Source organism: Danio rerio, chromosome 6 (genome assembly GCF_049306965.1).
Source record: "Danio rerio strain Tuebingen ecotype United States chromosome 6, GRCz12tu, whole genome shotgun sequence".
Classification (NCBI taxonomy): Eukaryota; Metazoa; Chordata; class Actinopteri; order Cypriniformes; family Danionidae; genus Danio; species Danio rerio.
In genome coordinates this window covers 13,591,499-13,617,630 of record NC_133181.1, presented here as the reverse complement: position 1 = coordinate 13,617,630, position 26,132 = coordinate 13,591,499, and the positions used below count along the sequence as shown (strand labels likewise).

The following is a 26,132-nucleotide window of genomic DNA, read 5'->3' as shown; positions in this document are numbered from 1 at the left end:
AATAACCCATTTCTAATAACTGACTTTTTTATTTGCCATGATGACAGTACATAAAATCTGACTAGGTATTTTTCAGAATACTAGCATTTAGCATAAAGTGTAATTTAAAGGCTTAACTAGGTTAATTTGGTTAATTAGGCATGTTAGGGTAATTGGGCAAGTCATTGTATAATGATAAAAATATTAGTGTATAACATATACATTGGATAATGATTTAAAAATTGCTTAAGGGGGCTAATAATATTTACCTTAAAATGTTTTTTTTTTTTATAATTAAAAACTTCTTTTTTTTCGAGGTGTGCCAGATTATTGAAGTCCTCCACGTACTCCTCGACAGACCGTGCCTCCTGACAAAGACGCATGATTTTAATACCCGCTGAATCCACTTTGTCCTTTGTCTTGTTTTTTCCATGTTTTTGATCCTAGCCTTGTTTATTTGTTTAATCCTGTTTGCTGCCTGCCTTGTGACCATCTGCCTATTATTTTGACTACGACTATTGCCCTTATACATCGGTTTGCCCCTGTATTGACCACTGCTTGCCTGACCATTCTAATAAACCTGCATGTGGATCTGCACCTCTGTTGTCAGTGTCACGTCCCTGGTTAGAAAAGACTCAGCCACAACATGGATTCAGCGGGTATTAAATTCATGCGTCCTCGTCAGGAAGCACGGTCTGTCGAGGAGTACGTTGAGGTCTTAATTAATCTGGCACATCTAACAACAATGAGTGAGCTGTATGAATGTGCGTGTAATCTGTACTTGAGCAGCATCAGCTGTGTGTATGCAATCAGTCAGGATCTGGAATCGGTAGTGTGTGTGGAGCATGACTGGTTCTTGTAGTCCATTTACCAGCAGATTTGTAGTCCTAGTTGAAGACTCAACCAATGACATCAGACTAAAATGGGAGAGAGAATCCTACCTAGTTATCTCAGAGGAAGATTGGTTGAATATCTGCTCAGTACAGGCCACCTCTTCCAGCTCTGGTATGTGGAGAGATTTTTGCTGGAGGAATCTTACCAGATACTTTATAACCACCAAGTTAACATGCATGCAAACACAGGAGAAGGAAAGGGGACATTGCTGGAGAAAATGTGGAGAAGACTTGGCAAACCACTTTCATATATTTTGGAGTTGCCCATCCATTCAGTCATACTGGCAAGACATAATGCAAGTAATACGAAATATTTTTGAAGATGATATGGATTTTTCTTTTACAATAATTTATCTGGGAAATATTGCAGCCAACTTAACAGTAAAAGACAAGTATTTATTAAAAATAATCCTAGCAACCAGTAAGAAAACTGTGACTTGAAAGAGGCTACAAATGGAAACCCTACACAATCTGAATGGTTGGATATCATATCTAATGTTCAAAATATGGAGAGGATGACTTTTTCTCTAAAACTACAAATGGACAAATACCTGCAATATTGGGAGAAATGGATTGTACTTATGCCTTTAGACAGTGTAATCTGATTTCTATATGTATTTGTTAATGTAACCTGTAAGGAAATATGTGACCAGTCAACTGTTCATTTAAGTTATGGTGTTTTATTATTATTTATTTTATTTTATTTTTTAATCTATTATTTGTATTTTTCCCTAGTTTTTTCCTTTAAAAAAGATAAACAAAAATAAAGTATATAAAAAAAAATCAAGATTTGTAGTCCTATGTGAGTGTGAGTGTTTTTCCGCGACCTCTGGTGGTTAGATCGCTGGTGATCGTGACAGCTGGTGATCTATACAAATGTATTTTCTTTGTTTCTAAAGCTATTGCCTTATACTAAATCTTATACTCTTAATGGATGTAACTATTTAACAAAACCAAATTAATATTATTTAATTTAATAAAACTGCACCAAAATATATTAGTCTATATTCTCTGAGAAATGGATAAAAATATTACTACTGCCAGTACTCATTTAAGCTGAGCACTGTAGCTGTAAAAAAAATAATTTAAATAAGCTCAAGATACAGTGCATTTTAAGTCAACGTAACCTAGTTAAATTTGTATATATTTTGGGTTTGTAGAATCATTTCAAAAACAAAAAACATGTTAAATGACCAGGTAAACAGCACCTATAGTTTTTTTTAGGGAAGAGACTCAAGTTCCCAATCACAGCACAACACAACACAAACAAGCAAAAAAAAGGTGTCATGACAGCAGGTAAATCACTTAATTGTTCTATATGTGCGTGTTTGTGCAGAGTCAGCAGGCCAGGTTGGCGACGCTTTATCTACCCTTGTTTGGCTTACTACAAGAGAACGTTCACAGACTAAATGTGAGAGACGCATCTAATTTTAACACCAACCAGGTGAATCGTCTTTATAAACTTTGTTTTCTTCACCAGTGTATCATTCAGACCTTTCACCACACATGCCATCTGAAATGTTAGGTTGAACTCTATTTTTGTTTTCCTCAGAATGGTCGAGATGAACATCTTGCCAGCATCCCTAGCGCTACGCCCCAAAAGCCTGTTGGTAATCTCGACAACAGCCTACATAAAGATGTATTTGGGGTCATCTCAGGAACTGGTGAGTGTTGACGGAATCATAAACACACAGCTCAAGCCTTTCAACCGCTGTTGAGATCTTCAGAAGATGTTTGTGTAAATGATATAGCTTTACTGTGTGTGTAGCCTCTCCTCACACCTCCACGCCAAACATCGGCTCTGTGCGTCACGCAGACTCTCGAGGTTCTCTGATTAGCACAGACTCTGGAAACAGCCTCCCTGACAAGACCAATGAGAAGACCGGGTCACTCGAAAAGGTAAACTGCAATGACAGGAGCTCTCTGAGGCCCAAAATAACCTTTTATCTGCCTTTTTATAAATTGTAAGCTTCTGTTTTAAAACAATGCAGTTTGTAATAAGTCAAATAAAATCGGATTTGGTCACATATGGTGATAGAGGAGGAATGAAAACCCACTGGGTTTTTAATACTTGATTATAATTGTTTTAAATGGTTAGTTCACCACAGATTTAAAGCCATTTCATCATCATCATGTTCCAATATATGCTCAAGCATTAAAATAATAATAGTGTGCATCTGATTGAGACACAGTGTTCATGCAGATTAAGACCATGGTCTGTCTGAATGCTCTGATTGGTTCAAGATGAGTTCAGGGGTGAGTTTCCCCGAACAACGACGTAACTCTAACGGCTAACCTATCATAGTGCGATGCATCGTTTGATTAAAGAATGATGTAGTGACGAGTGTTTCCCAAAACCCATAGTTTCTGTCGCGGATCCATTGTTTGAACCACGTTAGTTATAACGTAAAACGCCCATAATGATGCACTAAACGGGGTGGAGTACCAACTTCTTTAGAGAAGAACCCCATAATTTCTCTATGCAAATTATATTATTTTACACTCACACGCATTTAAGATAGAATCCAATATTAGTATTGCTAAAAACATGCACTCGCTTTCCATATTAATTGAAATATATGTATATGGCACATATAGGACCTGTTTATGTTTTTCTTTACAAATATTATTGAGAATATTACATACTCTATTCTAAAACATAAACTTAATTACAAAAGCTAACACGTACTCTTATCTCATATATAAATCATGTAAACAAATAATGAGGCTATTTATCAAAAAATTTAATTAAATATTTATTATTTATTAGGAAATTAAAAAATCCTACTTTAATAATAATTATATTATTATTATTATTATTATTATTATTATTATTATTATTATTATTATTAAGTAGGATATTGTTTATTTATTAAACGTTTTTGAAAGGTCTACCTTTACAATTTGACATTTGCAAACCACTGCAGAAATGTTCTTACCAACAGGCCCATGTCATATACAATACTTAATAAATAATCTACTATAAATTAAAAGCATTAATGTATGCTATGTTTTTTGTTTTCACAAGCTTTGGAGACGAACATTAATTTCGCTTACAAATAATAGGTCACCTATAGCTTTTGTCATGAGTCACGACTGTGTTCAAAATTACATCAATGTTTTCAAAGTGCACTGCGAGTTTAATTGTTAGAATGTTCTAAACGAATAGAGCATAGGGGGATAAGTGGGAATAGAACACAGCCAGGAAATATGTTTCTAACTACAGCTCCAGAGGTGTAGTTGCAAGTGCACAAGCTTGCGACGCAGTTTGCGAATATTTGTTGGAATGATGGATTTGGGAAACGGCAAATCAACAAACTATGTTTGTAATGACGGAACTTGCGACCTTAGTTGGACAATGATAATTTTGGGAAACGCAGCCCAGATCATTGAATGCACAAGTAGTCCCATTAGTGTAATCCCCATTATATACAGTGAGGTCAATAAGCATTTAATCACCCTGTGATTTTTCAATATCTCATACTTAGAAATCATGAAGGGGTCTAGAATTTTCACCATAGGTGCATTTCCACTTTTCCAGAATCTAAAAAATATAGATTTTTTGTAAATTACTGTCAAATAAGTACTTTATCAGTTGCTTTTCAGCCAGATTTTTGACCCTCAAAGACCTGTTAGTTTGGTTTTAAATAGTCCAGCTACACTCTGCTCATGGTTGTAATTTAGTAGCTGTTTGAGGTCGATGGCAGTCATAAAAATACCTGTGCACCCCACAATCAGTCAAAAGTTTAAGTAGCAACATGGGCAAAACCACAGAGTTCTCAAAAGACACAAGAGACAAAATTGTAGACCTTTACAAAGCTGGAAATGGCTACAGGGAAATTGCCAAGCGGCTTGGTGAAAAAAAAAACAACTGGTGGAGCAATTGACAGAAAATGAAAGAAGCTTATTATGATTGTCAATGTCCCTTCGGACTGGGGCCCCATGGAAGATCTTTTCTTGTGGAGTTTCAATGATGCTAAGAATGATCAAGAATCAGCCCAGAACTATACAGGAGGCGCTGATCAATGCAGTGAGGAGATCTGGGACCAGCGTTTCCAAGGCTACCATCAGTAATACACTAAGACATCATGGGTTTTAAATCATACATTACAAGGTTCCCCTGCTTAAGTCAGCCCATGTCAATGACCGTCTAAAGTTTGCCAGGGACCATCTTGATGAGTCACTGGAGAAAGTCCTGTGTTGCGTGTTTAGAGGAAAAAGAATGATGAGTATCATCCCAATAAAACCATACGTACAGTGAAGAATGGGGCTGGAAGCATCATGCTCTCGGGGTGATTTTCTGCACAGGGGACAGGACGACTGCACTGTATTAAGGAGAGGATGAATGGGCCCATGTATTGTGAGACATTGGGCTAAAACCTCCTTCCCTCAGACAGAGCATTAAAGATGGGTCATAGCTTGGTCTTCCAACATGACAATGACCCGAAGCACACAGGCAGGAAAACCAAGGAATGGCTCCGTAAGAAGCATATCAAGGTTCTGGAATGGCCTAGCCAGTCATTCATTCATTTTCTTTTCAGCTTAGTCCCTTTATTAATCCGGAGTCGCCACAGCGGAATGAACCACCAACTTATCCAGCACGCTTTTAAGCAGCGGATGCCCTTCCAGCCACAACCCATCTCTGGGAAACATCCACACACACTCATTCACTCTCATACACTAATTTAGCCTACGCAATTCACCTGTACCGCATGTCTTTCGACTGTGGGGGAAACCGGAGCACCCGGAGGAAACCCACGCCAACGCAGGGAGAACAAGCAAACTACACACAGAAACGCCAACTGACCCAGCTGAGGCTTGAACCAGCGACCTTCTTGCTGTGGGGCGACAGCACTACCTACTGCGCCACTGCATCGCCCGGCCTAGCCAGTCTCCAGACCTAAATCCAAGAGAAATCTAGAGAAGATCTGTATGGAGGAGTGGACCAAAATCCCTCCTGCAGTGTGTGCAAATCTGGTGAAGAACTACAGGAACCCTTTGACCTCTGTAATTGTTAACAAAGCCTTCTCTACCAAATATTAAACATTTTTGAATTAAGTGATGAAATACTTATTTGACACAGTAATTTACAAATAAATTGTTTAAAAATCATACAATGTGATTTCTGGATGTTTTTTCAGGTTCTGTCTCTCACAGTGAAAATGTACGACCCCTCCATGATTTCTAAGTAGGAGATATTGAAAAATCACAGCGTGATGAAATACGGATTGACCTCACTGTATATGTAAAATATAATAATTCTATAAATAATACCTGCAATGTATTATTAGCTATTTCTACTTCTCAAATTTCTATTACTCAAATGTTCATAAAGTGATCAAAAACTTAATTCAGATGGACTTAGTGGTTTTATTAGAGACATTCTCTTTATATGGTGAACAGATTTGTTTTGGTTTTATTCACATATAAACATGAAGTCAACAATGCAAACATTTAAATCCACCTCAAAATTGAGCCCAAAAAATCACATGTACAATAACCACTTACAGTAAATTGGAATTAATTGTCTAAAATGCAATTCAATTTAATTTGGATCATAAGGGATTCTTTAAAGTAATCATGAAATCAAAGTGACACTATTTATTGTGTTAGAGCACATTGGTCTGATCAGGAATGGCCTACTTTCTCAGATGACATGAGTTTATTGGCTTGAGTAGAATATCCTTAACCAGTTCTCTCTAACAGTCGGTTCACCACAATTAAGAAATGGCCAGGAGGAGTAAAATAGCTTTATATGTGCATTTTATATTTTGAAAGCAAAGAAAATATGAAGGTCGATTGGCTAGTGGGCACTTTTTAAAAATTGGAAAACTATATTCAGTATTCATGCAGTTTTTGCATGTCAGAAGATCAAATCTGATTTAAAGCTTTGACTAAAACACCCACATCAACACAGTTACTTTATTTAGCAGTCATGCAAATACATGAAGACTCAAATAATAGGCAAAGTTGTGAGTTTGATTCCCAGGGAAAGCCAAAAATGAGTCTTCACTTGAATCTGAATCACTTTGGATTAAAAAAAATCTCAGATTTGCTTAAAGGTATCTCAGTGTTCTGAAGATGAAGAAAGTATTATAGGTTTGGAACGACTTGAAGGTGAATAATGACAGAATTTTTAGTTTGGGGGTGAACTAACCTTTAAACACCATTAAATTGACTTATTGTTTGGGATGGGGGGGGTTCTTTCCTCCTTCCAGCACATGTGCTCAGGGCGTCTTTAACTGGAGCACTTTTCCACATACGTCTAATACATTACTTGAACATGTGAGGTCACCAAACATCTGTTATGCTACATTTCCCACTCCTTGGAAAATCTCCAGAGTTTTTAACATGTCTATTGAAGGGAAACCACAATCACATCTTCAGGGCTAACTTACCAGAGCCATAACCTTCATATAGGCTTTAGATGTGTTTCAGAAGTTAATTATTAAACTAATAATCCCAAAACTACCACAGGATTAGTTGAATTACCACAGCACAGCAGCCCTGTTAAATTGAGTCAGGAATGTGTTCAGAATGTTTAAAATTGATATGCTTTATCACTTAAATTAAACTTTTTAGTATCACTCAGATGTGCTTTGCTTTACCTTTTAACATATAAAAACAAAATAAGGTGATGCACACATTGTTGTTTATGTCTCTGAGTTAGAAGATATAAGGTCATGATTATGACCTTAATTATCAAAAAGCAATGTAAACTATAAATATTTTCATACTGATCGCATAAAACAGTTACAATATTGAGTTAGACATAAAAGAAACTGACTTTCTCTTTAAACTACCTTTTTTTTTTTTTTTTTTGGAAACAACAACAATTTACTGAATTTATTAAATTCACTGTCAAAAATCTGCAATAATAAAATAGAAATGTATTTTCCAAAATATTTCTGTTACTTTTTTGTATTATTTAACAGATATATATTGACATATCAAGAGGTCATAAATGTAATAGCCTTAATTTCATGTTTAAAGCTGTTGCTTTTAAGTTTCCGCTAATGACTACTAACTTTTATCCTCCCCTTTTGCCCTTGACCTGTAACTTCTTAGCCAAAAGAGAGGTTTACACGTAGACACACTCTCACAGTGTTGCCCCTCCCATTCGAACAAGAAGACTCCGCCCCTCTCAGCAGAGCAGCCAAACGTGTCACAATGGATTTCTCTTTGCTGTCAAGCCCAGCCCTCCTCGACAATGACACTAACAGAATTACTGACAGCATACAAGTAGAGCAACACAAGAGTGTCCCCATCTGGGGAGTTTGTGTGCGCTTTCATCCCTTAAACCAAGGGTGTCTAAACTTAGTCCTGGATTTATTGTGTCCTGCATAGTTTAGCTCCATCTTCCTTCAACACCCCTCTCTAGAAGTTTCTAGTATAGACTGTTTCTCAGTTCCAAGAACGCAGAGAATGGATTCACGTTCTTGTGGAGACCAGCCAAGTTACCCTGGAAGAACGAACTCGGGAGACTGCGAGAACAGAGAATGCGTCCTGTGAGAAATTAAATGCTGCGTTTTTCCCTAATTCTTCCTGATGGTCACATGACCTTCACGCGTTTTTAATGGAAAATTATTCAGACATTACAGCGTTCATACAATGATTTATTGTTTTTCTCCTTTTTCACATTATAAACTATGCATGAAGACCTTACTGATTTCAAAAGCTGATTTTCAGAAACTGATTTTAGCAATTAAACACCCTTAATGTGTTTATGCCTTTATTAACATTTTCTTGGAAATATATTCTTTTACCGTTTCATTCAGGCAAACTTCTGAGATAAATACTGTAAGTTATGTCTCTGAACTATCTATATAAATCTATATAGAATGCTGCACTCCCCACCTCCTTTATTCAGCCGCAATGACTTCTTGGACTACTCAAGCGAGTTTTCCGCTCAAGTCTGCATCGATGCATCCTCGTTATCAAGAACACATCCTGGAACTTTCACGCGTCCTCCGTTCTTGCGGTCTTGAGTTTTGGCAGTTGAACTTTGCCAAACAGAACTTTGGCAGTTAATGATGACGTTACACAAGGAAGCAAGATTGCTGAAGAACGCAGATTTAGAAACAGCCCTAGAAAGAGCTTGATTAGCTGGTTCAGGTATGTTTAGTTGGGGTTGGAACTAAAATATGCAGGACACCGGCCCTCCAGGACTGAGTTTGGACACCACTGCCTTAAACCTTTCTTACACTACTAGTTAAAAGTATGAAATGATTAGGATTTCCTATATATATATATATATATATATATATATATATATATATATATATATATATATATATTAAAAGAAGCTGTAATTTATAATGCAACTTCAGAAATTATTATAATATTGTCCTGTTTAGCAGAATTCTTTAAAATATTACTGATCCCAAACTTTTGACTGGTAGTGTCCCAGCAAACAATTTTGTGTTCAATTGATGTCTAATAGACAGCTTGGCTAAAACAAAGCTAAACTTGGGCTGTCAGTGACAATTTACTGTAATAGACATCTAAGAATAGCCCAAAACTAGACTAGTTATCAAATAGACAAATTAGACAGACTTTACATGTGTGGTCATTCATTTCTGTTTATTGGATGACTAGTTTTAGCCTATTCTTATACGTCTAATAGATTTTCACTGACAGCCCAAATTTAGCATTGTTTTAGCCAAGTCGAGTACGTTTAGACGTCTATTAGACATCTATCAGACATCTTTTAAAAACTAAAAATGCTTTCTGGGGTACATCATAGGGGTTTGCATGCATGTATTTATTATATTGTATTTTTCCAGCTCGGTGCATGTGGTGGAGTGTGTTTTTGCTCACTTAATATCATTTACTATAGGTGTGAGCAGTGAATGATTCTCTGCGTAAAGCTTTTAGATGTCCTGGTATATGATATTTTGATGTGTTTTCCATATTATACTTAATGTATGTGTGTGTGGCAGACTCAGTCAGCCTCTGCTCTGGGTAGCTCTATGCTGCGCTGTGATAAATTGGACAGAGAAGAAATCAAAAACCTGCTCATGTGTTTCCTCCATGTCTTAAAGAGCATGTCAGAAGGTAAGAATATAGACACAAGACTCTAATTGTTAGATTCTCCATACCTTCTCATAGAAATTTGCTCTTTTTTTCCTCCTAGATGCCTTATTTACATACTGGAATAAAGCTACGACCTCTGAGCTGATGGACTTTTTCACTTTAGTAGAGTAAGTCATCTGGACTGGCACTAATTAGATCAGTACTGAGCTCCTGTAACTTAATACTGAGCACTCAGTTCATCTCTCTCTCTTTCTCATGCACAGAGTTTGTCTACATCAGTTCAGGTATATGGGGAAGAGGTTCATTGCCAGGTAAAAAATAAATGTTTCACTCCTAACAGCATACATTTTTCATTGCTTTTCATCCTGAATCATGCATATTTCTGTGGGAAATCCAGGATTTTTTAAGACAGTAATCATAATCATATTTTTGTTAAATAGATAATAATAACATAAATAACATAAATAACATTAAATACATAATTATATCTCAACAGATAAGGTGCACCTTCTACATTTTTAAATGACAAACTTTTAAAGTCTGCTTTTGAATATTTAGTTTTTTATTTAAAATTGTACTTTTTTTAAACAATATTTTAGTCTAAAGGCCTGAAGAGTTCCCAGTTACAGGCATACTTCTATACGTACACATACATACATACTAGGGCTGCACGATATATCATATCAGCATTGATATCGCAATGTGAACATGCACAATAGTCACATCGTAAGATATGCAATGATAAGTCTGAATTAAAGTTGACCAGGAGCTACAGAACATGTGATTTGTAGAGTCACTGCTAAGTTCAATCATAATAGAGTAAAGGTTTATAATTTGCATGTGTTTTTAACGCCTGTGACTGAGCATTTTAAGAGAGTTTAGAACATTTGGGCACAAAAAATGCTAATGTTTGGTGTTACAAAGATTTGTTGTATTTGATTATTAATACACAATTTTTGTCTTGTGTCTAGTCCAAATATCCACATTTCAAAACAAAAACAAGATTATTTTACTTAATCCATTGGCAGATAATTTTACTTGTTTTAAAGTAAACTGTTTATTTTGACTTATTTCTTCTGAAGGTGAAAAAAAACTATGGTATTACTTGATAAAGAATTGTTAGATATATGGACTGGAAACAAGACAAAGCAAAGTAAAAAAAGCTTCTTTTTTTTGCATTGTGACTTCCATTTCTGGTAACACTTTATAATAACTACACACTATTAAGCATTAACAACTCAATATTAATAACTGTTAATAAGCAGTTTATAACTGCAAATACAAATGCTGTATTCTTGACCTAAAAGCACATTTACAGTGTTAAATTAAGTATCACATTATTTACAAATCATTTGGATTTAAGAGTAGTTGAGTTTTTTTTCTAAGATCATTCAGAATGAGTAAGTAAACGATTAATAAACTGTTGAAATTAACATTTATATATCTTATTATTCAGACATATTTAATTTATAAGTTAATAAATGCTTTATTACCTCAGCTTTATTCAGTTTTGTGACCTGATCTGAAGTGAGGAGTATTTATGCTTTATAAATCCCTTATAAATGACTATTAAAGGCTCAGTATCATATGAACAATAATCTTTGCAATCTTATCTAAAAAGTAAAATTACTTTAATGTTTAAGCATTGCTGAATAACAGGAGTGTCAAATATAACATGAAATTGGATAAAACAACAAGGATATCATAATTTAACAATATATTACGATACAACATTTCAATGTTATTTAGCAAAGTTTAAACTGCACTGTAATTTTATTTTAGTTAAGATTGCAAAGATTTATTTTTCACTTGATAATTTTTCTTTATCTTTCATTTGTGTATCTTCAAATGAATTGAAATGAATAAAGTTGTTTATTTGATTTATTTCTTGTTTAGAATTTAACTGAGCCTTTAATTGTCATTTATAAGGGATTTAAAAAGCATAAGTAGTCCTCACTTTAGATTAGGTCACAAAACTGGATGAAATTAAGCTAATAAAGCATTAAATAACATACAAATTAACTATTAGTATATGCCTGAATAATAAGATATAGTTTATTAAACATTCACTTGTGCATTCTGAATAATCTTTAAATATCAGTAACTTGTTTTATCTCAAATAACTGGTTTTTATCTCAAATAACTGTTTTGTTACCCAATTTCTGTACCTCAATACTGTTAGATTTCAAAGAAATCTTTCAAAAGAGCCGTTCAAACTTGTGAAACTATATTCATATTACAATATTTATAAAAAAAAAAATATAGCAATATCAGATTTTTCTCATTTCGAGCAGCCCTAATACATACCATACATAGATACATAGATACATCCATCCATACATACAAACATACATACATAACGCATTCAATTTGACAACTGTTTACGTAAAAGTATTTATTTTAGTACTGCTTATTCAAAAATATTTTATAGATTTATATTTTATTTATAAAATGTTTCTTCCCTGCTAAGCACCATATTTCAAGGCTAAATAAGTTTGGAACATTATCATATTACTATTTTGTTCTATGTATATTTTGTTTTCTTTTCATTACTTGTTTTGTGAAGATTTTATACACAATCCAGTATTTTAATTTGAATATTTCATATTTGTATATTGTATATTACACAATAAATAATATTATATATACACACGAGGCTTTTGCAAGGCTCATGTTCAGTGACTTGGAAAAACAAACCAAGAATAAATGACATCCGAAAGCTACTTTTTTCAGTGCCTGTTAAGTGATTTTCTTAATGTATTTGAATTTTCCTCATTTGGTTTACAATTGCTCTTAAATGTGATACAATGGGATGGGAAGACAGGTCATCTGCATATGAATAATACAGTTGAAACCAGAAGTTTACATACACTCTAAAAAAAGGAATGCATTTTTTTTTTATGTCTGATGGTAACGTTTACTATTTTAGGTCCGTTAGATTACCTAAATGATTTACATTTGCTTTTTTTTTCATTAATTTCTAGACAGTCGAACGTTTACATAAATTTCCTTGGTATTTTTTTAGCTTTGCTTTTAAACTGTGTAACTTTGGTCAAATGTTTCATTTCACAAGCTTCTCACAATAGTTTGCAGGAATTTTGGCCCATTCCTCCTGACAGAATTGGTGTAACTGAGTCAGATTTGTTAGTCTTGCTCGCACAAGCTTTTCCAACTCTGCCCACAAATTTTCTATAGGATTGAGATCAAGGCTTTGTGATGGCCACTCCAAAACATTCACTTTGTTGTCCTTAAAGACCATTTTAACTAATTTGGCAGTGTGCTTAGGGTCATGGTCTGTTTGGAAGGCCCATTTGTGGCCAGGTTTTAATTTCCTGGCTGATGTCTTAAGATGTTGCTTCAGTGTTTCTACATAATGTTCTTTCTTCATGATGCCATCTGTGCTGTGAAGTGGACCAGTCCCTCCTGCAGCAAAACAGCCCCACAACATGATGCTGCTGCCCCTATACTTCAAAGTTGGAATGGTGTTTTTAAGCTTGTGAGCTTTCCTCTTTGTCCTCCAAATGTAACACTGGTCATTATGGACAAAAACTTCAATCTTAGTTCCATCAGACCACAGGACATGTCTCCAAAATGTTTTCTTTTTCCCAGAGTAATTTAGCAAATTGTAATCTGGCTTTTTTGTTGATTCTGGCTTGTTGATTTTCCCATGTTGTCACAAAAGGAATCAGTGTGTTTGAGGTTTTCCTTAAATACTATTCTACAGTTGTGCCTCCGATTAACTCAAATGTTGTCAATTAGCCAATCAGAAACTTCCAAAACCTTGACACCATCATCTGAGCTTTTTTAGAAGTATAATAATCATTTGTATGTAAACTTGACTTTCAAGAAAAGTTTAAAACAATTTCTCAAAAAATCTCTCTCTCATTATTCTGCTATTAAGCATAACAGAAACTAATTTGATAATCCTAACTTACCTAAAAGAGAAAAAGTTTAGTCACATTAACATCCACATTTTTTTTAAATGGTTATGTGCCTTTTTATACAGTGTACGTAAACTTCTGGTTTCAACTGTACATCTCTAGTTCCACATTGATCACAAAAGACCAGTTTTGTCTTTTATTTTTATGTAGACCCAGACATACTGTAAACTATACCTCAAGGCAATCATTGCTCTCTCACGCAAACTTGTCTCTCTCTCTCACTCGCTGTCTGGCCTTTAACTTGCATGCACTCACACTTACTCAACATGCATACACGGCATCAAGTCCTACTCTACCCTGAATGACGCTCCTCCTTTATGTGTGCATATGTTTTATTGGCTGAAACACTGTCGAGGGTTCAGTTAGTCAGTGATACAGTAGAGTCCTGGCACCTCTGAACAGGGTAAGAGCTGTGTGCTACTGAGTGGCCTTCTCTAACAGCATGCTGAATACTAACCCACTGCTGTGTCTGTGTGTTTGTGTGTGTGTGTGTTTCCACATTCATGAGGGTTTTGTGGTTTAGATTTCACCTGCATGCATCCATTAAACACAAGAACTACAATAAATTATGCTCTCACACGTACACTATGTGTTTAGTGCTTACATCGTCACTTGTTCCGCTCTTCACTTGACTAATGGATGCCAAGATCTAATACATTGTTTTAACACCTTTCACAAATCATCTTTAGAAGTGGTTTATTAGCAGAAATACAGTTTTGACTCTGTAGCTTATAGTGTATATAAATGTACATTAGTGTGTGTTGATATAAAAAAGGATAGAAGCAAGCATAACTGGATGCATGTGTTTTAGGGGTCATATCAAGAGTTGTTTGAATTTAAATCTGCAATAACGTGCCTTTCATACCAACAGAACACTTGAACTTTGAAAATATTGGCTATATTTGATGTTGATGCGGCACATTTTATCGTCAATTGTATTTAATCTCAGTCGTAATTTTTGCAAGCTTTGCTAAGAAACTTTTATTTAAGGATGTTTGGTGCAAGCTACTAAATGCTGTATATTAGGTTGTCAGCAGACACAGGGTACTGCTACTGATTTTATTGTCAAAGAAACCAATCTTACACGTACATGATCATTAACAAATTTGTGTAAAGACTTTTTCTATCAGCAAAGATGCATTAAATTTACAAATAATGTATAAAGACATTTATAATTTTCAAAATACATAAATATATACACAGCTAAAGGCAAAATGGTTAACCTTTCTATGAAATTTGTATTATTTTTGTATTATTTTAAAAATATTTCTTAAATGATGAGAAAATCTCTGGCTGAAATTAAAAGAAAATATTTTTTAAATGTAAAAACGCCTAAGACCAATGTTATTAGCCTCTAAAGATTTTTTTTCTTCGATTGGCTACAGAACTAACCACTGTTGTCCATTAACTTGCCTAATTAATCTAACTTGCTTAGTTAACATAATTAAACTAGCTAAGCCTTTGAATTAATAAATCTTTCAAAATCTTTTAAAATACAGCAGGGAAAATAAGTATAGAACACGTCATGTTTTTTCCTGGGAATAATATTTCTAAAGGAGTTTTTGACATTGAGTTAAAGCAGATTTTTGGTAAAAACAATACAAACATAAAAATAAAACAAAACAAAAAAATCTGAAAAATGAGTTATGTGGAATGACAATGAAATGGCAAGGAAAAAGTACTGAACTACTGGAACGTGTTTAATACTTTATATAAAAGGCTTTTTTGGTGATGGCAGCTTAAAGACACCTCTCATATAGAGAATGAAGTCATATGAATTGCTCAGCTGTGAGTTCGGACTTCAACAGAGTCTAAAAATCGAGATGGTTCTGTGGGTCTTATCTATCAAATCTGATCTTTATTTTGTATTTTATAATGGATTCAATTCAGGTGATTGGCTGGCCCATTCTGCTTGATTTTCTTTCTCTGAAAACATTTAAGAATTTCCTTGGCTGTGTTTTGGATTATTGTCTTGCTGAAATGTCCACCCTGGTTACATCTTCATCATCCTGATAATGTAGATGTTGGACTGAAGCAGCTAACATTCATTTACAATGAAGAAGGGCAGAGGGCTTTCACTGCCTTATTGCACCTTCCTTTATTCATGTGTTCAATCCTTTTTCCCTGCGTCATTTCATTTTATAAAACATAACTTCATTTGTAACTAGTTAGTTTTGTTTTCCTAACAGCACCTTTAAAAATGTTTTTAAAAAATAGTTATGTGTTCAATATTTACAGTGTTTATAGTGAGATTCTATGTATCGAAATCATGGCAAAGGCAAGGCAAGTCTATTTATAAAGCACATTTCATATACAGTGGCATTTCAAAGTGCTTTACATAAAAATAAAAGAGAATAATAATAATAATAGAAAAATAAAAGTATAAATAAAATAGAAACTAATAATATAAAAACAGATAAAAACAGAGTAAAGATAGTTCCCCTTCGGTTGGGGAACTTCAGTGCCATGAAATGGGAGGATTCGGATCAGAAGCCGCTTGTCTGGAGAGTATTGAACGGGCCAATGAATGAAATTAATTGGCAGCGTAAGCTTGCGCAGGTGTGCGGCATCTGCAATTATCTCAGCATATAAGCACACCTGAAGCCAGCAGACGCCATCCATTTCGCTTCAGATCCTTTCTGGGTGAGTCGATGAGGGTTCCTCTTGCTGACTCCCTTGCCTGCGGTTCTTTGGGTCCGGTCCTCCAGAGCGGTGCGTATTGTTGCAAACTTTCCTAAAAGAGCAACACAGTCGTGCAGCACGTCCTTTTCAGGATGGCGCTCCGACTGTGCGTTTCTGGATGCGGGGGTTTCCTGGCTCCGGATGATGGACACGATCACTGCATTGCATGTTTGGGGGTCCAGCATGTTAATGCGGTGCTCGCGGGCGGTTCATGTCGTCATTGCGATGCCATGACCGTTGCACAGCTAAGATCGCGGCTAACTTTCGCAAGAGAGCGAGCCACCCCAGTTGCCTCCTGTTCTAAAAAAGCAGCGGGCGCTCGGGCAGATCTGAGGGTTTCAGCGGGAGATAATCCGCCGCCCACGGGCTCGCGGACATCTCGCTCCTCACGGCGCTCCATCCAAGCTTCGGGTAGTGGGAGTGATCCGTCTAACCAGATGGTAGCTCTCACACTCACTGACACCGGAGATCAGATGTCCTCCGCGGCATCGGAGGGTGGGCTTTCACTGTCCGACGAAGATCCGGACCCGCTCGCCCCCTCCGGGCAGGTGAGCGCTGTCAAATCGGATCCTGAAGCGGACATGTTAGCCGTGCTTTCCGGGCTGCTTCGGCCGTGGGGTTGGAGATGGTTTATCCCCCAGCTCCGCGGCCGGACCGACTAGATGGGTGCTACGTAGAGGACCAGAAGGCGAAGCCTTCGAAGCCTCTCGTCCCCTTCTTTCCGGAAGTGCACAGTAGGCTCACGCAGTCTTGGAGGGCACCTTTCTCTGCCCGTGCTGCGTGTGCCTCCGCCCTCACCGCCCTTGACGGCGGAGCTGCCAGGGGGTATTAGGCGATCCCGTCAGTGGAGCGCGCTATCGCGGTCAATCTTTGTCCGCGCGGCGCCTCTACGTGGCGGGGTTTGCCCCGCCTCCCGTCCAAAGCCTGTAGGTTGTCTGCCTCCCTCGGAGCCAGAGCTTATAAGGTTGCGGGCCAGGCTGCTTCTGCTTTGCACGCGATGGCCACCTACCAGCGCTACCAAGCGCAGGCGCTGGCCGAGCTGCACGAGGGCGGGTCCAACCCAAGCTTATTACATGAGCTGCGCACCGCGACCGACTATGCTCTTCGGACTACTAAGTCCGCCGCGTGTGCGCTGGGGAGGACGATGTCCACACTTGTGGTTCAGGAACGCCACCTCTGGCTAAACCTGGCCGATATGCGCGATGTTGACAAAGTTCGCTTTCTTGACTCGCCCATATCCCAGGCTGGCCTGTTCGGCGTCACCGTCGGTGAATTCACCCAGGAATTCAAGGCGGTGAAAGAGCAGTCGGATGCGATGGGCAATGTCATCTATCGGCGTGGCCGTAAGCCCGCTCCGCCCGCCGAGCCATCCACCTCCGCTGTTCCTCGCCGAGGGCGCCCGCCAACGAGTGCTGCCCCGCCCCCGCCTGCGCCTCCGGCCAAGCGGGCGTGGCGTACACCTCGAAAGCAGGCAGGCCCTCCTGCCCAGGGCGCCGTTAAGTCCGGTAAACGGACCGCGAAGCGTCCCTGAGACAGGCCATCCGGAGAAGAGGAAACTTGCTCTTTCCCCGCTGGAGTGCGGGGCCCCGATAACAACGGTACTTTTCAGTGCCACCAAAACATCAGTAAAAGAGCACTTTTTCCCTTCCCCGGATGTGACTGCACGAGTTCTGCCAGTCCGGGACGCGCTGCCTTCCGGCTCGCAGACTCTACGTGCTTCGCTAGTGGCTCACGAGCGCTGGGGGGACGGTCTCCCTTCCCTCAGCCCTCCAGCCCCCTCTCCGGAGTCAGGGTGCGGAGCCAGAGCGAATCGCTCTTCCGCGGGACCCTCGTGCTTCCCGGATCAGCACACCCACTCCGCGCTGCCCCACCGCTGGTACGTCAGCGATTGTAGCGATGACTCCATTAGCGAGGGCTCTGCCTGCCTGGTTAGCGCGGGCCAGCCCCTCGCGGTGGCTCATACGCACAATCAGACTCGGTTACGCGATTCAGTTCGCGAAACGGCCCCCCAAGTTTACGGGCATGTATTTCTCCAGGGTCAACCCCCTGTCCGCCCCTGTCTTGCGAGAGGAGATTGCTGCCCTCCTGGCGAAGGGTGCAATCGAGCCGGTTCCTCCAGCCGAGATGGAGAGTGGGTTTTACAGCCCATACTTCATCGTACCCAAAAAGAGCGGTGGGTCACGGCCAATCCTAGATCTGCGCGTTTTGAACCGCTGTCTGCACAGGCTGCCGTTCAGAATGCTCACGCAGAGGCGCATTCTCCAATGCGTTCGTCCTCAGGATTGGTTTGCAGCCATAGACCTGAAGGACGCGTATTTCCATGTCTCCATTCTTCCACGCCACCGCCAATTTCTGCGGTTTGCGTTCGAGGGTCGAGCGTGGCAGTACAAGGTCCTCCCCTTCGGGCTCTCTCTGTCTCCGCGGGTCTTCACCGAACTCGCGGAGGGTGCCCTAGCGCCCCTTCGGCTCGCGGGCATTCGCATACTCAATTATCTCGACGACTGGCTGATTTTAGCCCACTCGCGGGAGCAATTGATTATGCACAGGGACAAGGTGCTTCGGCATCTCCGCCTACTGGGGCTTCAGGTCAACCGAGAAAAGAGCAAACTCGCCCCCGTGCAGAGGATTTCTTTTCTCGGGATGGAGCTGGACTCGATCACCATGGTAGCGCACCTCTCCGAGGAACGCGCTCGCCTGTTGCTGAACTGTCTGAGGGAGCTCGACAGCAAACTAGTGGCCCCACTGAAGTTCTTTCAGAGGCTCCTGGGGCATATGGCATCCGTAGCCGCCGTCACGCCGCTCGGGTTGCTCTATATGAGACCACTTCAGCACTGGCTTCACGATCGGGTCCCCAGACGCGCATGGCACGCGGGCACACACCGGGTCTCGGTTACTGCGCTGTGTCGCCGCGCCCTCAGCCCTTGGAACAACCTCCTCGTTCCTACAGGCCGGTGTGCCTCTAGGACAGGCGTCCAGCCATGTTGTTGTTTCAACAGACGCTTCCAACACGGGTTGGGGGGCCGTGTGTCGCGGGCATGCGGCTGCGGGCCTCTGGAAGGGTGCCCAGTTGCATTGGCATATCAATCGCCTAGAGCTGTTGGCAGTGTTCCTCGCTCTCCACCGCTTTTTACCGGTGCTGGAGCGGCAACACGTGCTGGTCAGGACGGACAGTATGGCGGCGGCGGCGTATATCAACCGCATGGGGGGTATGCGCTCTCGCCGCATGTCTCAGCTCGCCCGCCGTCTGCTCCTCTGGAGTCACCCGCGGCTGAAATCGCTGCGCGCCATTCACGTCCCAGGCACGCTCAATCGTGCAGCCGATGCGCTCTCACGACAGCTGTTACGCCCTGGAGAATGGAGACTCCACCCCGAGTCTGTTCAGCTGATATGGGCGCGATTCGGGGAGGCCCAGATCGATCTGTTTGCTTCCCCCGAGAACGCTCACTGCCAGTTGTTTTTTTCCCTGACCGAGGGCTCTCTCGGCACGGATGCACTGGCCCACAGCTGGCCTCGGGGCATGCGCAAGTATGCGTTTCCCCCAGTGAGCCTGCTCGCGCAGTTTCTGTGCAAGGTCAGGGAGGACGAGGAACAGGTTCTGCTAGTTGCGCCCCTTTGGCCCAACCTGACCTGGATATCAGAGCTCTCACTCCTCGCGACGGCCCTCCCCTGGCGGATCCCTTTGAGAGAGGACCTACTCTCTCAGGGACAGGGCACCATCTGGCACCCTCGCCCCGATCTTTGGAACCTCCACGTGTGGTCCCTAGACGCGAGGAAGACTTAGGTAACCTACCGACTGCGGTGGTTAATACCATCACTCAGGCTAGAGCCCCCTCCACGAGGCGCGCCTACGCCCTGAAGTGGAGTCTATTCACTGAATGGTGCGTCTCTCGCAGAGAAGACCCCCGAAATTGCCAGATTAGTGTTGTGCTCTCTTTCCTTCAAGAGAAGTTGGACAGCAGGCTGTCGCCCTCCACTCTCAAGGTTTACGTGGCCGCCATCTCCGCTTATCATAGCGCGGTAGCTGGCGGCACCGTGGGAAAGCATAACCTGGTCATCCAGTTCCTTAGGGGTGCTAGGCGAATTAATCCATCTCGCCCCCCTCTCATGCCCTCTTGGGATCTCGCCCTCGTTCTCACGAGTCTGCGATCCGATCCCTTTGAGCCACTCGAATCAGTATCTCTAAGATTTCTGTCCCTGAAGACAGCTCTGCTGGTTGCGTTGGCCTCCATCAAGAGGGTCGGGGACCTGGAGGCATTTTCGGTCAGTGACTCGTGCCTGGAATTCGGGCCGGATTACTCTCACGTCGTCCTGAGACCCCGCCCCGGTTATGTGCCCAAGGTTCCTACCACCCCCTTTAGAGATCAGGTAGTGAACCTGCAAGCGCTGCCCCCGGAGGAGGCAGACCCAGCCCTTTCTTTACTTTGTCCAGTTCGCGCTCTGCGCATTTATGTGGACCGTACTCAGAATTTTAGATCATCTGAGCAGCTCTTTGTCTGTTATGGCGGTCGGCAGCAGGGAAGTGCCGTATCGAAACAAAGATTATCCCACTGGATTGTGGATGCCATTTCACACGCTTATTCGAGTCGAGGTCAGCCGTGTCCCCCGGGAGTACGTGCACACTCCACTCGGAGCGTTGCATCCTCTTGGGCGCGTGCACGCGGCGCCTCTCTAACAGACATCTGTAGAGCTGCGGGCTGGGCGACACCCAACACATTTGCAAGGTTTTACAATCTGCGAGTGGAGCCGGTTTCCTCAAGGGTATTAGGTAACCCTTTGGTGATTGAGGAGACAACTCGGTAGGGTGTTGAAACACGCTTGCTGCGCCATTCTCCTTAACACGGAGGTACGTGCGCCTTTTTATCTGTCAGTAAAGTTCCCCGTCAGGTGAGCCCTGCAGATTCCTCCATGGCCCAGAGCACTGACTCAGCGGAGGAGTCACTTGCTGGCCCACTACGTTGTAGGTCTGCCCGCTGGTCAGCCCGCGTTTTGGGTATAGGTGCCTGCTATGCGTGATCCCCACTAGGCGATCCCATATGCTTATTCCGCCATGGTTAAGTCCCCCCCCTGGGCGGACCCGTGTCTTCCCTCTCCGCTAACCACTCTTTTGCTATGCGTACTCCCCCTTTTTAGGGCTAGTCCATATGTAAATTCTGCCATCTATCCCCCCCTTGGGTAACGGATGGCCTCCGCAGCGTCCTCCCTATCGGGATTGCACACTTCCCAACGTACTGTCGTATTTCCTAGAATTATCTAGATGCTCACGACTTCCCAAAAAATATATCTAAATCCGTAAAACTTCTGTTGAAGTAGGATAAATTAGGGCCAGGGACACGTTGGAGGACCGCGCCCCCCATGATGTGGGTGCGTCACGCTTGCTTGACTATCTCCTCATCGGGGGTGTTGGTAAGGTGCAGTCATTATGGCGCTTTCCATACTTCTCCCATTTCATGGCACTGAAGTTCCCCAACCGAAGGGGAACGTTCGAGGTTACAGAAGTAACCCTTCGTTCCCCGAGGAGGGGAACGGAAGTGCCATACTCCGTCGCCATAATGACTGTCCCTTAGCTGTTTGAAAGTCTCTTCAGCTTAAAAGGATGGCGTCTGCTGGCTTCAGGTGTGCTTATATGCTGAGATAATTGCAGATGCCGCACACCTGCGCAAGCTTACGCTGCCAATTAATTTCATTCATTGGCCCGTTCAATACTCTCCAGACAAGCGGCTTCTGATCCGAATCCTCCCATTTCATGGCACTTCCGTTCCCCTCCTCGGGGAACGAAGGGTTACTTCTGTAACCTCAAACGTTTTTCCATATTTCAAAACACCGCTGTATCATATTTTCCCATTTTACACTGGGACTTCCCCATTCTGGTGGTCACCCCCAACGTCCCCAACAGGTTAGATTTTTTTACCTAAAAATTAAAAAGTTAAGCTTTACAGCTCTTATTACGTGCCCCCCATTTTCAAATTCTTTCTAGAAGTAAATCGCACAGCCCCTTATTTTAAGCCCCACCTGGGAGTAAACCACTTTAGCTAGCTGAAAGAAATTAGTTATTTAAAAAAAAATGTGTTTAAAATATGTATGTTAAACAGTACTTGAGATAATTAGAAAAAATTATTAAAATTTCAGGACTAATATCAAACAAATACATTCAGCTCCACAGAAGTTAATAACATTCTAAAATATATTCAAATAGGAAATAGTTGTTTTACTGTAAATTATAGCAATATTTCACAACTTTTCAGTTTTTTTGGATTTTCATCAATTATAATGTCCGGTTCAGACCTGACTAATTTTCTAAACAAATTTGGGAGAAATGAAACAAACTTACTAAAACTACTAATAAAACTGAACTTACTAAAACTATTAATACAAAAAAAGGATATTATACTGTAGATCTGACTGCATATAATACACCCAAAGGAATATAGTACCAATAATGGAATAATTGTCAGACTATGGACTATGGAGATTTTAAGTAGACCTAATCATCAAAAACTAAAATCTATGATATCACCCCTACACAGTTGTGTTGTTGTTGTATAGGATTGACAGCTCACAGACCTCTAATAAATGTTTTGTATTTCCTTCAGAAGCCAGGATGGGGTGGGGTTTATGGTTCCGGACAGGAAGTCGTTGACTCTCCCTGTGTCTCGTAACAGAGGAAGCGTCATGCACACTCGCTTACACCAGCTGGGCAGCCTGGAGAACTCACACACTTTCAACCACAGTAAGACTCATTCACACACTTCCCACTGTCTCCAAGATCTCATATTATTCAACAATCATGAAAGTTACACTGTGTATATGTGTCTTTCAATCTGAATGCGATGTTCTTGGGATATTTTTTAGTAAAAGAGCTTCTTGAGATTCAAAGAAACTCCAAATAATTACAGTGCTGTGTATATTTCGCACCAATATACTGATATTGAGCATCCAGACACAGTCTATGCAGCTCAGAGCAACATTTGGATGAAATTGCACATCTGCATTGCATGTTTTACACTCTATAACAAAATAAACACAACAAAAATGACTATTGAGAGAAATCAGCAGTTAAGAAAGCATCTGATTAACATTGCTATATGGATATGTTTGTACAAACCCTCTGCATCATGTCAACATATAGGGAATTAAAATTACAATAGCTTGATCATGAACTCCTACACATGAGACTAGAGACTGTATAGATCTGGCTATGTGAGACTGTGATAGTTTGAATGAATCTCTTTATTCTGTGTGATTGTTTGAATATTGTCATTACAGTACAGATGCTACCTATTTGGTAAAAATGGTACAAGATTTTATAGACAACCTAATAAGTCGAGAAACATCTTGTTTCATTACTGTTTAAATGCACTTCCACCATAAACATGCAATTAATATATGAAAAGTCATATACAGTTGAAGTCAGAATTATTAGCATCTTTTCAACACATTTCTAAACATAATAGTTTTATTAACTCACTTCTAATAACTGATTTATTTTATCTTTGTCATGATGACAATAAATATTTTTTGACTAGCTATTTTTCAAGACACTTACAGCTTAAAGTGACATTTAAAGGCTTAACTAGGTTAATTAGGTTAACTGGACAGGTTATGGTAATTAGGCAAGTCAATGTGTAACAATGGTTTGTTCTGTAGACTATTGAAAAAATAGATAGCTTAAAGGGGCTAATAATTTCGACCTTAAAAAAATTAAAAACTTTTTTATTCTAGCCAAAAGAAAACAAATGACTTCTGAAGAAAAAACTGACATACTGTGAAAATTTCCTTTCTCTGTTAAACATCATTTGGGAAATATTTAAAAAAGAAAAGGAATTCAAAGGGGAGCTAATAATTCTGACTTCAACCGTATATAGCCTCTTTAAATTAAATTAGAAGTAATTAAAATAATATATGGTTTATTCCGCTGTGGCGACCTCTGAAAAAGAAACTAAGCCAAAGGGAAATTAATAAATGAATGAAAAAAATATATGAAAATTTTGAAATAACTTTTAAAAAACTGTATGCCAAGAAAATATTTTTGATGTATTTTTCACTAGACTAAAATAACTGTATATAATTTGAACTTTTCAAAAGAACTATAGCATCTAAAATATATATTAAAATGATACCCATTCATATAACTTTTTAAAGACAGTTTACCTTTTTTTCAAACATTTATACATTTTACTACTGTATTTCGAAAGTTTATAGAGTATATAAGAGCAAAGATAATATTGCCATAACTCTTTTTAAGTTATAAATAGTACGTTTCCATAATGTTAATATAACTGACATTCAGAAAACATTTAGAAATAAAATAGTAGGAAATTAAACTTACGGCTAATTAACACCTCACTGATAAATGCTAGCAGAGAGCAACAAACACTTTGGGCTCTATTTGAACGATCTAGGCTCAAAGTCTAAAATGCATTTACTTTTACGATTGAGGAAACAAAGTTGTATGAACTCCACTGAAGACAATCGTTAGCCTACATATTTAATTTTGTTTGTTAAGTGCAAAGATTTGTTTCAAAACTATTTCTAAATTAATTTCTAATTCTGTGACATCATATGCCCCATATGGTGATCCATACATCTCCAAACTAACCCACCACCAACCCCCCCACCCCACCCACCGTAAGTCCACAAAGTGATGCAAATGGATTTTCTATTAAAACAACTTGGCGCAAAAGTGAAAAATAGGGTTGTGCAGGTCTGAAAATAGCAAAAAATCATGCCATACATGTCTTGTGCCTTATTGCACGGGGTGTACGCAGAGCTTATATTTTATGCCTTAATAAGCCAAACAAGTGCTTGTCTTTGAAGTGATGTGCTGTAGTCTGATGGACATTATTAGTAAAGCATTCTTAAAGCATATTTGTGTCAGCTATGTTAGCCCAAGAACCACTGATTTACAGTAGTCCAAACAGCCAGAGTAAATCAATACTGGGAAGCCACAGCAGCATATTCCAGTTGTGTTCAGCTTATTTTTTTAATTGATATGATCTTTCTTTTGCTCTTCCCCCTCCAGCATACTGCCACGCTGATGCTGACGCGTGTCTTTTGGAGGCCAACATCTCAACGGAGGTGTGCTTGACGGTGCTGGACACACTCAGCGTTTTCATCATGGGCTTTAAGGTACCATCAATTTGGAAATGTGTGTTTAAAAATGCGCTTTCCCTGTAGCACTTTTGACCATAAACCCTGTGTCCACAGACGCAGCTGTGTGCTGATTTGGGTCATAACCCATTAATGAAGAAGGTTTTCCAGGTGCACCTCTGTTTCCTTCAGATTCCACAGTCTGAGACGGCACTGAAGCAGGTCTTCACCTCCTTAAGGACCTTCATTTACAAGGTAACCACAACATCTGCCCTTGCTCTTGATTTATGGGATATGAGACTAGAAAATCCCAGTAAGAGACTGTTTTAAATACAAAGGAGTTGTATTAGGCCAGTGTTAAATAAATACAGCCAGGATTTACTTAACCCTTTTGTGCTGTTGGGGATGTTTTCATTCACTTTAGGGTGATTATGAGTCTTTATTTGGCCAAAACTTTGTGTTTCAGCAAATGGAATAATTTTCAGTGACAAATCTTGGTCACACTTTACAATAA

General features: G+C 39.9%; 1 protein-coding gene across 15 annotated transcripts in view; it reads left to right on the top strand.

Moving 5' to 3' along the window:
- The window catches only part of dock9b (dedicator of cytokinesis 9b), a 189,208-nt gene that overhangs the window by 130,045 nt on the left and 33,031 nt on the right, over positions 1-26,132 (top strand). For 4 of the 15 annotated variants that reach the window (XM_073953764.1, XM_068221912.2, XM_073953765.1 and 1 more), the window contains 9 exons: positions 2,209-2,283; positions 2,425-2,536; positions 2,641-2,771; positions 9,815-9,929; positions 10,009-10,075; positions 10,172-10,219; positions 23,122-23,258; positions 25,551-25,657; positions 25,736-25,873. In XM_073953764.1, the coding sequence (XP_073809865.1) occupies positions 2,209-2,283; positions 2,425-2,536; positions 2,641-2,771; positions 9,815-9,929; positions 10,009-10,075; positions 10,172-10,219; positions 23,122-23,258; positions 25,551-25,657; positions 25,736-25,873 (930 nt within the window). Of the gene's footprint in view, positions 1-2,208; positions 2,317-2,424; positions 2,537-2,640; positions 2,772-9,814; positions 9,930-10,008; positions 10,076-10,171; positions 10,220-23,121; positions 23,259-25,550; positions 25,658-25,735; positions 25,874-26,132 lie in introns of all 15 variants that reach the window. The other 11 variants (XM_068221915.2, XM_068221914.2, XM_073953767.1 and 8 more) reach the window with 3 other exon arrangements.